Genomic DNA, 13,680 nt, shown 5'->3' on the forward strand with positions numbered 1-13,680 from the left:
TATACATTTCACAGCCTGCTCAGCTGGAAGCCTCCGCAGCGCAGGTCATCTCTCAGCAACCCAACGGGAAGAGGGCCCTCCAAGGAGCAGGGAGAAGGGGTCTGGTTTTGGTACAAGCAGAAGACGCTCCTGAGAAGAGCGATTCCTGCCCTCCGGTCCTGGCCCTGGCATTAACCTCACCATATTCCTCTGCTGACTTCTGGCTGCAGATGGAGCACGGCGCGACTCCTCCTGCACGCTTTTGCTCTTCCAGCCGACGGCTTGAGCAGAGCTGGGCCATCCCCACGGCGTGCTGGGAGCTGGAGCCCTTCACCCCACAGCATGCTGGAGCTGGAGTCCTTCATCCCACGGCATGCTGGGAGCTGCAGTCCTTCACCCCATGGCATGCTGGCAGCTGCAGTCCTTCACCCCATGGCATGCTGGGAGCTGCAGTCCTTCACCCCATGGAATGCTGGGAGCTGCAGTCCTTCGCTCTGCAGCTCCACTCCCTGGGAATCATCACCCTCTGGGAGTACCACGACGACAGCTCCTAATTACCTGTCCTGAGAGCAGCTTCCACCGCCTGTCCCCTGCCGCCCACCAACAAGAACAGCACTGTACTCTCCCGAACCTTAACCTGAACCCAAACTCTAACCCGAGCCCCTAACCCAAACCTCTAACCCTATATGCTACACATAGAATCCATTGTCCAAGTCTGAGAATAAGATTGGATCAAGCCACACCTAAGCTCCATCAGGAGTTCAGAGAGCAAGGGGGTCTTCTCTGAACCTCGTGACCCAACGGGAGGGTCTGCCTTACCCTTTTCATCCTCGGTCTCTATGTAAATCATTCTAGATCAATTCTTAACTTGATTTTCCTTTATATGTTTCATCCGTGTCGTAAGGGATAGAGTGAACCTTGCCATCGAACTCTGTTAAGTCGCACTTTTATAAATTTCTATGAAAATCACTTTCTGCTAATACCTTTGACAGTGGTTCTTTAAGCGGCCTCTAAACCACTCATTCACGACACCGCTCACAGGATTTTATTCGCAGAAAATGAACCCAATATATTTTTCAGGTTCATCAATTATTAAAATGCAGTCAGGCCCAGGCACAGCTAATACAACCCATGCCTCTAGAAAGGACTCTGCACCCCTTCAATCTAGGGAATGGCATTTGGGTAAAAGCACACAAAAGGAAGGATAATTTACCTCCTCGGTGGGAGAGACCATTTTATGTCTTGCTAACCTTTCTCAGCAGTACAGGTGGAAGAAAATTCAACTTGAATCCATCACTCCCACCTGAAAGCTGCAGCCGGTCTGGTTATAGAAGAAATCTGATTAACTGTATTCTTCTCTCTGAATAGTCTCGTTTAGCATTAGTAGCTTAGCAGTAGCAGCTAAAGTAGTCGAAGCCTTAGGCCGCAAGAGCTGACAGAGAGTAAACTTTTTTGATAAAACTAATGCTGCTAACAAAGAACTAGCTGAATCCAGCAGATACGAGCAGAATGAAGAAGATAAGGACCAAGGAGGCAATTCCAAGAGAATGAAGTAACTTCAGAAGAAGGCCAGACCAGCCACAGTGAAAACCAATAGGAAATCAAGAGCACCGACCAGAATTAAGTGATTGGACTTGGGGATCAGGTGATGGGTGTCATTGAGAAGCATGGATGGGGGTAGGGGTCCCTCTCTGGAGGCACCCAGCACGATCTTTAACCTGAGAACTAATAAAAGAGGAATTGGAAACGTTCACTTGCACCTTGCATTTTCAGCAGGATCCTGGGGTCAGACCCTGTTACGGTGGCTGGCCTGTGTAAATCCATAACACTTTGGACCATCAAAATGAGGCTTTGGAGCCTAAAATGAGGCTTTGGAAGCCAAAAGGAAGACTTTGGAAAGTAAAAATGAGGCTTTGTACTCTATAAATGGAGCTTTGGAGCCTCAAAAGAGGCTTTATGCCTGAAAAATGAGGGTTTAGACCCTCCAAATGAAACTGGGGGCCCTAAAAAAAGGTGGGGTTGGGACCCAAGAAAAAGACAGGTTGGGACCCTAGAAATGAGGATTTTGGCCCTGAACAGGAGGCTTTGGGCACTAGAAAGGAAGGGCAAGGTGGACAAATGAGGCTTTCGACCCTGCAAAGGAGGGGAACCTCTTGGTTCCTCTCTGGCCCCAAGAAATGAAGCTTCAGTCCCGAATATAGGGCTTTGGGCACTCCAATGGAGGCCTTGAGCTATAAAAGAGGGGTTTGGACCCTATAAATGAGCGTTTGGACCCTCAAAAGGAGGGCTTTGGCCTTAAAAATGGGGTTTGGAAAAGAAATTGAGGCTTTGAACCCTGAAATTAGATTTTCTGCCATAAAGCGATGCTTTGGTACCAAACGCTAAGGCTTTGCACTCTAAAAATGGGTCTTTTGAAGGTCAAAATGAGAGTTTGGGCCATCCAAATTGCAGACTGAAATCTAAAAGTGAGGCTTTGGTCCCTGAAGAGAAGGCTTTGGAAGCTAGAAATGAGCTTTGGACCCTAGAAATGAGGCTTTGGCCTCTAAACCTGAGGCTTTGGAACTTCAAAATCAGACCTGGGGCCTTAAAACTTATGCTCGGGGCCCTTAAAATGAGTCTTGGAACCTGAAAAGGCGGGTTTGGAACTTATACATGAGGGTTTGTACCCTAAAAATGAGGCTTTGGGACATAAAAGGAAGGCTTTCAACCCTAGAATCAAAGCTTTGGCCTCTAAAAATGAGGCTGGGGGACAAAGTGCCACTGCCCCCCCTCCCTTGGCAATGGTGGACTCACAGTTGAGGATGGCAGCCCTCTTGCAGAGCCGGGCGCTGGCGGCGGCAGGGGGGAAAGGGGTCAGAGGTGGCGCCAGGCGGCCTCGCTGTCGCACACCTCGTGCAGGTAGCGGCAGGTCTGGCCCAGTCTCAGCAGGTGGGGCAGCGTCAGGAAGGAGATGATGTGCAGTAGCTGTGGGGAGAGAGGCGGGGAGAGTATCAATCCTGGGACCCCTCCTGCTTTCAGGGGGAGACCCCAGCCCCGCTATCCCCCCCTGCTCAACTCACCATCTCAGGGGGGTGGGTGGCGGCCATGTCCTCCCCCTCCTTGCCACCCTTCAGGCTGCCGTGGGGTCGCTTGGTCTGCGGGGAGAGGATGTGGGTGAGGGGACGGTGGGTGGCCCCATGGCAAGCATCACTCCCCACCCACCCTCGTGTACCCCACCGCCATCCCGGTGGCCTCACTGTCCCGCACTCGTTACCGCCGGTCGGATGTCAGAGGCGATGGCGGCGAGAAGCCCGGTGGCCCATGGCTGCCGTCTAGTGGCATGGTCATGGGATACTGAGTCTCTGTAAGCCGGTGGCTCCCATGCAGACGGGGGGTCCCGGAACATGGGGGCGGACGGGGAAGGGGGGAGGAGAGGTGGGAGGAGGGGTAGCGGGGGGGAAGAGGGGCCCCGGGCCTGGGCCGGGGGCTGCTTGGCCTCAGGGCAGGCCCCACGTGCGCCATGTTGAAGCTCGGCCTGGCCGCCGGCGGAGCCCGCCTTCTTTTCACATGGGTCTTCGCTGGCATAGGTCGGGAGGACTGCCAGTCTCTTCCCCTGAGGTGATGCTGCCTCGGACTGATGCCCTAGGCTGCCACTCTGCCCTGGTTTGGGGCCTGCTCTTACCTGAGGGCTGCCTGTGATTGGCCACCGGGGCTGCCACTCTGCCCTGGTTTGGGGCCCAGCCTCCCCTGAGGTGATGCTCTCTCTGATTGGCTGCCTGAGGGGTCACTCCTCCCACGGTCCCCGCCCTCCCTGAGGTGATCTTTCCTCAGATTGGCTGCCGGGGATTTCCCCCTTGCTCCTCCCACCGGAGGGCTCAGACAGCTTATCAATCATCCGTGTGCCGCTCTCCAGCCAGGCGTGATTGGTGGAGCCAGCACGGCCCACCCCAACACCTTGCCCAGTCTTTTCAACTCTTGCCACCTCTCCTGCAGGCCTCAAAGCTTGATTGGTTGGTTAGGTATCAGTCATGTGCCTTGCCCCCACCTCCTCAAATGTGATTGGCTGTCCTGGGTCCACTGACTCCCCACAGACTTCTGGGCAGACGTTGCCAGGCAACCAGCTCTGCCTTCAGGGTTTAGACCCTCAAAATGAAACTGCGGGCCCTAAGAAAAGGCTATGGGTCACAACAGACTGGTTGGGACCCTAAAAATGAGCATTTCTGCCCTAAAAAGGCGGCTGTGGGCACTAAAAAGGATGGGCTGGATGCTAAAACTGACACTTTGGACCCTGCAAAGGAGGGGAACCTCTTGGTTCCCATCTGAGCTGGCTTTGGTGCCCAATAACTCCATGCAACAGACCACCTCTCCTGTCCTGAGCGACCACCGTAACAGGTGGAGCCCAAAGCCGTGGAGCAAAGGAACTCCATGGACATTTGGTGGACATTTTGTGGACATTTCACAGGGGTGGTCCATGGGCTGAGGGAACGATACCTGTGTGTTATAGCAAAGGATGGGAAGGGGAGTGGTGATTCACAAGGAGGTATTGGATAGTGTGGGTCCTGAGCCTGACGTAAATGGTATGGAATAAGGGGTGGAGAAAGGACTGTCGTGGTTTAACCCCAGCCGGTAACTGAGCACCACTCAGCTGCTCGCTCACTCCCCCCAGAGGGATGGGGGAGAGAATCGGAAGGGGGAAAGTGAGAAAACTCGTGGGCTGAAATACAGACAGTTTAATAATTGAAATCAAATCAAATAATAATAATAATAGTAATAATAAATTGTAAGGAAAAGGAAAATAACAAAGAGAGAGAAATAGAACCCAAGAAAGACAAGTGATGCAAATGAATACAATTGTTCACCCAGCCAGTCCCCAAGCGGCGGACCCCCGCCAACCTCCCCCCGAGTTTTATTGTTGAGCATGACGTCATATGGTATGGAATATCCCTTTGGTCGGTTGGGGTCAGCTGTCCCGCCTGTGTCCCCTCCCAGCTTCTTGTGCACCCCCAGCCTCCTCGCTGGTGGGGTGGGGGGAGAAGCAGAAAAGGCCTTGACTCTGTGCAAGCACCGCTCAGCAGTAACGAAAACAGCCCTGTGTTACCAACACCGTTTTCGGCACAGATCCAAATCATTGACCCATACTAGCTACTCTGAAGAAAATTAACTCCATCCCAGCCAAAACCAGCACAGCTCCCCAGTACAACAGAGGATTTTGATGCCGCGACAAATAACGACTTGCCAGCTTGGCAGAGTGCGGGTGCCTTTTCGTGCCCTGAGATGCCCTCCGGGTTTTGTGGTCTAGCGGGGCAGCTGGGGCTTTGTTGCAAGGCCACCCTGCGTCTGGGTGTGCTGTCCTGCAGGCAGCGGCAGAGGCCAGGAATTACACTGTCTGCTCAGCACACTCGGGCTGGTCCCCATGGGAAGGACACCATAGGACTGAGCTTCTTGTTCCAGCTTTATTAGAAAAAAAAAAAATATTAAAATAGGGCCACTTTCCAGAGGAGAATGGCACTTCTCCAAGGTTCAGCAGGGCCAGCAGCACAGCGACCGCAGCCTCCATCTTGATGGTGGCATTTCTGGTGTCAGGAGGAAGACGGTCTGAGTAGCCAGGGAGCTGACTGAGGGTTCAGGGTCCTTCTGCAAGGGCAGCAGGGCTGCAAGAGAAGGAAGCAGAGCAGGTGTGAACCCCCACTGCCTGCAGAGACCCCCAGGAGTCCCCTCCAGACCATGCCAGCCCCACCCATCTCTTTCCCTCACCAGGAGGAGCAGGTGAGACAAAGAGACCAGCTGGAAGCCGCTGCTCAGGAATGCCCCATGCGCCCCTGACATGCTCCTCTGCCCCTGAAGCGTTTTGCTGGAGCAGGGCCAAGCACAGCAGCATCCTGCCCAGGCTCTGTCCCCTGCCCCACCAGTCCCGGCAAGCACAGCACCGCCCCTACTCACCATTGCAGATATCCCACAGCTTCTCCAGACTTCGCTTCCTCAGCTTCCGTGCGGCAAGCCCTAGGCACAGAGCTCCTGTCACACCTCCTGCTCCCCAGCACGCTCCCAGCAGCACGGCCCGCGGCTCTGCCAGCGCGGCTGCACACCCTCCTCCCCCTCAGCAGGGCTGACCCCAGGGAAGGACAGGACCCGAGGGCAGTGGGACTGGGCAAGGCTCCCAGCGAGCCCACCTGCGTGGTGGGCCCTGCACGGGGCAGCCGGGGCTCTGGCAGCCCCAGGGCTGCCCCTTGCTGCCAGTGCAGTGGACGGGACTGGGGGCCAGGCTGCCAGAAGAGGGACCCCGGGGGCTGGGGCTCACCGATGAACCTGACGGCCGCGTCTCGCAAGGTGGCCTGACTGTCCTTCAGGTACGGCAGGCTCTGACACACATATTCTCCCACCCTGCTCCTGTCGTGCCGTAGCTGGAGAGAGCACAAGGGCACGGGGCTGATAAAGACCCTCCCCAGCCATCCGGACCAGTCCCTCCTACCAGTGCACTCCTTCCCTCCCAGACAGGAGCCCTGTGGGGCTGAGGTTCAGAGAGAGCCGCAGGCACAGGGGGCCTGGCTGTGCCGAGACCCCTCTGTCCCAAGGCCAGGGCTTACATGTGCCAGGATCTTGTTTAGCACCCTGGGGGCAGGCAGGGGAGAGGGGCCTGGAGAAGAGCCCTTGGGGGCTCCGTGCTTGAGGGCAGGGAAGGAGGATGCAGCTCCAGGCTGTGGGCTCCGGGCTGGAGCAGCGCAGGCGAGGCACAGCTGCACAGCCCTCCCCACGGGCACGCGGGGCAGCCCTCGTCCAGCCGGGTTCTGGGGCTTGGGGATTGTCCTCACCAAGCACTCTCCAATGAGGTGTGTCTGATACGTCTTGGCCAGGTAGCTGAGCTTCCTCCACCCCAGGAACTCTGCACAGGCGAGGAGGGTGTCCCTAGAAGCCTGCAGAGAAGCAGAGGCTGGGAGATGGCACCACAGCCCAGGGAAGGAGACCTGGCATCGTCCTCCTCTTGGCCAGTCTCCGAGCCATTCCCAGCCCCTTGTGGAAAGAGGCAGCGGGGAACAGAGTCTAAACTGGGTTCAGTGCCCAGGGCAGGGACGTGGGGCAGCCACCACCTCAGGCATCTCATGCTGCCGGCCAGCAGAACAGAGGGCCTCAGGAGCTGCTGAGCTGCTGCCAGCGATGGGGCAGACTGCAGGGCAAAGGAGGTGTGGGTTCGTGGCCGTAGGCAGCGAGGGCTGCAGTCCCAGAGACACCGGGGCAGGATGGAGCCAGCAGCACCTCCCACGGGCATCCCCCAGCAGGGCGCTTGGCTCCCCAGCCGGGGCTGCCCCAACCCCTTCACGCCCAGGCGCCAGGTGGGCAGAGCTTTGATCCCGGGATGCAGGGCCAGTCCACTGCTGGCTGCATCTCCCTTCCCACCGCTCTCCCTGCCCCAGGCTGGACAACAAGCTGGCTCTCCACCCCTTGCAAGCGCTGCACCCCTCTGCGCACACCAAGTTCATGGGCCCTATGCAAGGGCTCCTGGGGGAGCAGGGGTTTGTTCCTGCAGCAATCCTGCCCTCAGGGCGCTGGGACATGGCCTGGCCCAAACACCTGGGTGTCTCTTGGGCACAGCCCTGGGGGACAGGGATTGGGGCTCAAAGCCCTGGCCTCCCACACCTGCAGGGACAGCTGGGGAAGCCTGTAGGGACTCGTGTGTTCGGTGGCCATGGGCTGCTGCTGAGCCCCGCTGGACCAGGCAGGGCGGGTCTGGGAAATGTCTGTGCCAGGTTCTCCGGCCCTGCTCCTGCTGGGTCTGCAGGGACCCTTCCTCTGGGCTGTGCTGGAGGAGGGCTGAATGGCGAGAGCGGGGCTGGGAGGGGACCCCAGCTCCCCGTCCACCTCTGCAGCAGGCGGCAGGGGGGAAGGAGGAAGGCAGGGGTGGGACCGGTGCAGGGAAGGAGGGAGCAGTGGGACCCTGAGCTGACACACGTTCCCAGATTCTGACATCCACCAGCCCTTGCCCCTTATGCCCAGGCCACCCCCATGGTGTCAGCACGCCCTTCCCCGCAACACTGGTCGCTGCTCACTGCACCTTGGCCACGCTCTCGGCCTGGTCGTTCATACGGAGGAACAGTGGGAGCAGGACCCTCTGCACTCTCTTCTTCATCTTTTTCTTGATGCTCCTCACCACAGTTTTCATCAGATCTTTGAAGAGGCTGATGGAGAGCTCCCGCACCTGGCTGGACTCCTGGCAGGGAGGAGGACAGGGGGACTTGAGCAACAGCCACTCCTTGCCCACGGTGAGCAAGGGCGTTAGCGTGGCTGATGTGAGGGGAGATGCTCCCGAGTCGGGTTCCGAACACAGGGGCCGTGGGCCAGATCCGCAGCTGCGGCTGAACGCCCCCAGGGCCCTGAAAGGCCACGCAAGAGAAACGAGGAGGGGAGCAACCCTGCCTGAGTGCTGCCTGCAGGACTGGGCCCAAGGGCAGACGTCCTTGCAGAGAGCCCACGTGGAGGGCTCAGGCTCCCATGGCAACCTTACGTCATCAAAGAGGGGCAGGAGCTCCTCCGCCAGCTGCAGAGCGAGGAGGCCGGCCTCCTCTCCCTTCATGTGACCCATCGTGTTCCTGAAGAGTACCAGGGCCTTCATCTTGACATCAGCGTTGGCATCCTGCAGGGCCTCCGTGATGTCTGGCAGCAGGACCGGTATTTTTCTTGCCTGTACGAAACACAGAGTTTCCTTATTGTGAAGCGGAGAAAGACCAAAAATGCACCGCTCACTGAGCACCAGCCTCCCGTCCGGCTTCCCAGCAGGTGGCACAGGAGTCACTGCAGCAGCCTCCTGGCAGGCAGTGGCCACCGATGGGGATGCGGGGAGAGCACGAGGAAGGGAAGGCAGTGCAGGAGAGCAGTGTCCCCTGCTCAGCCACCCCCTTTTCCGACCAGCCTGAAGGGGCAGATGGGTTGGTAACCCTCTGGGCCTGGAGGGCTCCCCAGGCCCTTCCCAGGCCCCTCCATAGCCCAGAGGGTGGCTGGAGCCATCACCCCACATTCTGACTCCCAGCCAAGGCCAAGCCACCGCATTATCCACTGAGCCCCGGGCCCTGGCTGCCAACATGGCTCCGCTTGACTTCACCCTGCTCACCGTCTCAGGCATCTTTGAAAGCGTGATGAGGCCGCTGAGCACCAGCGAGAGCATCACCAGGGTTGGATGCCTCAGGTACCTCCGGTCTTTGTAGAGGGCAGCAAACTTCTCTGTTTCAACTCCTTTGTAGGTGCAGACCAGCAGCTGAAACAAAGACAGCAGTGAGAGACTAGCAGAGCCTGCAGGGCTGCCTCCACTGCGCTGGCACAAAGGAGGCACGACACGCGGGCGGTGGCAAGTGTCTCCTCTCCCCAGACTTGAAGTCCCCTCAGCCTGTGCGGAGGCCATGCCTCTGCCCCAGGCCCAGCAACCGGCCTGACTCTGGCTTCCGCCCCTTTCTCTGCCCCTTCCCCAGGTTTCCAGGCTGCAGAGCAGGGCAGGGGGATGCAGGCAGGGGGGAAGCAGAGTAGTGCTGGGCAGGGGCAGGTTTCATGTTTTTTCCCGGCGGCCAAACCAGCACACGGCAGCCCCAAGTGTCTGGCACGGGGTCTGGCTGGTGCTGGGCAGGTCCCTGCTGACCCTAAGGGGCTGTGTCCGTATGTACTGGAGGAGGTGGCCACTCGGAGGCAGGCAGGAGGGGAGGGGGCCGTGCCTGTTTTCCCTGGGCAGGAGGGGAGGCAGGCACAGCCCTGAAGGTGAGCATGGTCACTCACAGCCAAAAGACAGATGCAGGCGTCCTCCGTGGCACAGCGGAACACCTTGCGCAGCTCCTGGTCCTCGAGCACGCTGAGCAGCTCCATCAAGACGCTCAACAAAGCCCAAGGCGTGGAGATCATCACCTCCCACATGGCCAGGGCAGCGCTGCAGATCCAGAGTGCTCGGTCAGCAGGGCTGCCTCGGCCACTGCACTGTGCCCGGGCCAGCCTCTCCAGAGCCAGGCTGTGCTGCAGCCCTGGCCCTGCCCACCCCCCTCACTTGGGGTGCCCGGGGGCCCTGCCCGTGCAGGCAGGAGGGGGCTGAGGTGCTCTTCCCCATGGGGCAGGGAGGAGCGTGGTGGTGGTGCTCTGGCTTGGCCAACTTGGGCTGCTGCGGAGCTGGCTGACCCGCTGGGGCTGGGAAGCGTGCTGGGATGGACGGCCCTGCTCCTCGGGGATGTCCTGCACTTTTCCGTGCGTCTGGCAGCCAGAGAGTCTCTGGGCCCCTCTCCCCACAGGGAACAAGCCCTCAAGGCTGTCAGGGCCAGTACCTGTCACACGTCGGAGAGATCTGCAGCAGGCTCCTGACCGCTTCGCTGGGGCACCTCTCGGTCAGCAGGAGGAGGAGTGAGTCCAGGCTGTGCCGGGCTGGCTCCGTGTGGATGTACTCCACAGTGTTGTGGATGTACCTCATGATCTTTGGCACCTGGAGGGGACACAGGGGAGGATGTGTGCAGCCAGCGGAGTGCAGCCATTTCCCAGCTACCACTGAAACTGCTGCCCTTCCCATCCCTCTCTGGTGCCTTGAAATGGCTTCAGGTGCCTGAGAGAGCTGAAGGAGGAACAAGGCCTGACAGGGCTCATGGGCAGGGCAATCCAGCCACAGGGCACCTACCTCTGTCAGCCAGGAGGCAGGGTCTCTCGTGGCCATATCCAGGATGTTGCTGCCCATCTGCCTGTCACAGATGTCGTCTACTGTCAAGGCCTCAATGGCCACGAGGAGAATGTCTGTCCTCCGAGAAGGCTGGAGGTATTCTCCAAACATCTACGGGCGGAAGGAAGGGAGGGAAGCCATGTCATGCCAAGCACCCTGATGGTGCTGCTTGGCTGAGTAGCGTGAGCAGCTCTGGCAAGAGATGCCCGGCAGTGCTGTCAGCAGTGCCCGCAGGAACGCTGGAAGCACGGGCTGCAGTCTCTGCAGGGCGGAGGAGGAGAGCAGAGGGTCCCCCGGGTGAGGGCGGAGGGCTGGGGCCCTGGGACGTGCGTTGCCCTTACAGAGAACCAGGGCTCGCTGGTGGCCAGGAGGGCTGGAGCTGCTGCTGGGACACTGGAGTGCTGTCCTCGCATAGTCCCTGCTCGGGGACAGCAGGAACCCTCTCTCCAGGGACAGTGAGGCCATGCCAGCCCCGCTGACTCTGGGTCCCTTTGCTCACACAAGCCTCCTGCCCAAGCCACGCACAAGAGTCCCAGCAAGGCAGAAGCTCATTACCTTGGTCATGTTGCTGCTGTCGAGCGAAGAAAGCACGCGGGTGCCCTCAGAATTGCATCCCGGTTGGAGCTGTGGATGCTCGGGATTATCCTCTGGCAGAGTCTCGCCTACATGGAGGGGAAACACAGAAGAGTTGGTAGGACACAGCATCTTGGCCAACAAGCTTCCCAAACAGAGAAAAGAGCTTTAAACTTGGCACGGCTGAGGAGGGAGGCTGTGCTGGGGCTGACTCCCAGCCCCGAGCAGCCCTGGCATTCAGGCACCGCCACGCCCCTGCCCGTGGGACCCCTGCTGCCAGCGTGCCGAGGAAACGGGATCCCAGTGTCGAGCCGGTGCCGCTCGCTGGCTCCGAGCCTGCCCAGCCCTGGGGGGCCCCTCGCTCACCGATCTGCAGCGGCTGGACCATGGACACCTCGTCGGGCTCCGGCGGAGAGCTGCTCTCCTGGGGAGCCTGCACCTCCTCCCAGGCCACCCTGGGGCGGCTGGGGGGTCTCTCCGCCATCCTGCGAAATGGAGGAAAGTGGGGGGGGCAGGGGGGGCAGCTTAAGGGAAACGCTCCGTCGCCGTGGGGCTGCCGGGGACGGCACGTAAAGTCGTGGGCTGCGCTCAGGGTCTCCTCGCCAGCTCCGCGCTCCTGCCCTGTCCCGTCGCTGTCTTTTCAGACACTGCAGGGCCACTGCCACGCTGGCTATATATCCTGCCCTGGAGTGTCACGGAGTGAGGTCACAAAGGGCCCCATTGTGACCCACCACCCGGGCTGGGAGGGGCAGGGGGTCCACTGCGCGGGGTAGGGAGCCAGCTCGCCATTGGCCCATGAGTCCTCTTGGGGTGCCCCCAGGCCCCCATCTTCCCTTATGTCCCCTCAGGACCTTCCTGGACACTTTGGCTCCTCCCAGAGCCCTGCATTCACACGCCCCAGCATGGCCCCAGGACCTCCCTGGGAGATCCCTGCTTCTCCCCCTCCGTGTAATGCTCTCTTTACATCCCTCTATGCCATCTGGCATCTCACAGTTACGTCCTTTCCCCCACTCTGAAAATCTCTCTCAGTACCAGGAAGCAAAAGATGTTGATGCCTGCTCCTCTCCTCTGATTGCTCTTTGGGGATACAGTTGTCGAGGGGACTCTCAGAGTGTGTATCGCTTACCAGATGCTGTCAGAATAGGAAACCCGAAAGAAGCGGGGAGAAGAAGCCTCCAAGAAGCGGGGAGAAGGGGTCTGGTTTTGGTACAAGCAGAAGACGCTCCTGAGAAGAGCGATTCCTGCCCTCCGGTCCTGGCCCTGGCATTAACCTCACCATATTCCTCTGCTGACTTCTGGCTGCAGATGGAGCACGGTGCGACTCCTCCTGCACGCTTTTGCTCTTCCAGCCGACGGCTTGAGCAGGGCTGGGCCATCCCCACAGCGTGCTGGGAGCTGGAGCCCTTCACCATGTGGCACACTGGGAGCTGGAGTCCTTCATCCCACGGCATGCTGGGAGATGTCGTCCTAGGTTAACTTGGGAAAAAATCACCTCTCTGAGATCAGGCGAATTTGGAGGGCTGATGAAATGCTGCGCAGCTGATGTAGGTTGTTCGGTGTCCCAGTTTGGTTTGAAAACCTTCGTCTGTATCACAATAGTCTAAGAGGCAAGAAATAAGTATGTAGTTTCTTTTTTCCTTGACTGTTAGGTGTTTAACTTTAGAAGGGTAGGCAGTCATAATTTTATACTGAGGTGACACTTGTCATGTTGTTCAGTATTATATATATTTCTTTTTTTAACTGGGATAATAATTTTCCTTAAATTGCAATGTTTGATCTTAATGTGCTTCATCACATGGCCATTTCCCATCACAGATTGGTATTCCATGTGTGTTTTTCGTCCCCTCTAAGCGAGGGAATACAACACACATTGCCTTTGGATGCTGCTGTTTCTAAACTTGCAATCTTACGTGCACATATTACAAACATCTATTTTAAAGAGAAAAATACCCCAAAAACTAGTGAAGCAGTAGAGCATCTCTATCAAATGATGGCATGCAACCCTGTGAGGTTTTTTTTGCTCTTCTGAATGTGTATGTTCCTCCAGCAAAATGAATGCTGAGAGCACATCCTCGGGTTGCGGCTGGCGGAAACCCTGAGGGCAATATAGTGAAGCGGTGTTAAAAAATGAGTTTGCTTTCTTGAGACTAGATTGTGGAGAGAGATTTCTGGGGGTAAACCACACGATCCAGCAATGAGGAGTGGAGAGAAAGCTGCACTTAGGAGTCTGCCTCGGCTTTGCAACTTGCCCTTAAATAACTACTTTTGGACAAATTGTTTTTTGGGTACCTTGTAGTTTGATTGGGTTTCTTTTATGAGTTCATATCCTCATGTCAAAATTGCTTACCTTTCTTCAAAGGAAGGGGTAAGTCTTGAGACACTGACATTTTAAATATTGTCAGCTGACTGAGCGTTCCACCCCACTTGCAATGAGAGTTTGCAACAGTTTTCTGGGAAAATGTGGTTCACATAACGTGAAA

General features: G+C 57.8%; 1 protein-coding gene across 1 annotated transcript; it reads right to left on the reverse strand.

Moving 5' to 3' along the window:
• Window positions 1-5,333: 5,333 nt before the first annotated feature.
• On the reverse strand, window positions 5,334-11,832 carry LOC142076326 (uncharacterized). Its single transcript, XM_075138647.1, has 11 exons — window positions 11,183-11,832; window positions 10,589-10,738; window positions 10,245-10,399; window positions 9,712-9,859; window positions 9,059-9,202; window positions 8,456-8,632; window positions 8,006-8,161; window positions 6,768-6,869; window positions 6,257-6,359; window positions 5,899-5,958; window positions 5,334-5,609 (listed from the first exon to the last, which is right to left on the reverse strand). Exons 1-11 carry the CDS (start codon window positions 11,330-11,332, stop codon window positions 5,479-5,481), a joined length of 1,476 nt encoding a protein of 491 aa, XP_074994748.1. The 5' UTR covers window positions 11,333-11,832; the 3' UTR covers window positions 5,334-5,478.
• Between the last annotated feature and the right edge of the window lie 1,848 nt (window positions 11,833-13,680).

Source organism: Calonectris borealis, unplaced genomic scaffold (assembly GCF_964195595.1).
Source record: "Calonectris borealis unplaced genomic scaffold, bCalBor7.hap1.2 HAP1_SCAFFOLD_44, whole genome shotgun sequence".
Lineage (NCBI taxonomy): Eukaryota > Metazoa > Chordata > Aves > Procellariiformes > Procellariidae > Calonectris > Calonectris borealis.

Excerpts from the sequence above, each read along its gene's own strand:
- LOC142076326 (XM_075138647.1), bottom strand. The coding sequence starts at position 11,332 with ATGCTGTGTCCTACCAACTCTTCTGTGTTTCCCCTCCATGTAGGCGAG. Across the intron at positions 8,633-9,058 it reads TTTCAAAGATGCCTGAGACG|GCAAGAAAAATACCGGTCCT; the intron begins GTGAGCAGGGTG and ends TGTTTCGTACAG. Across the intron at positions 8,162-8,455 it reads TCCTGCCCCTCTTTGATGAC|GAGTCCAGCCAGGTGCGGGA; the intron begins GTAAGGTTGCCA and ends CCTCCCTGCCAG.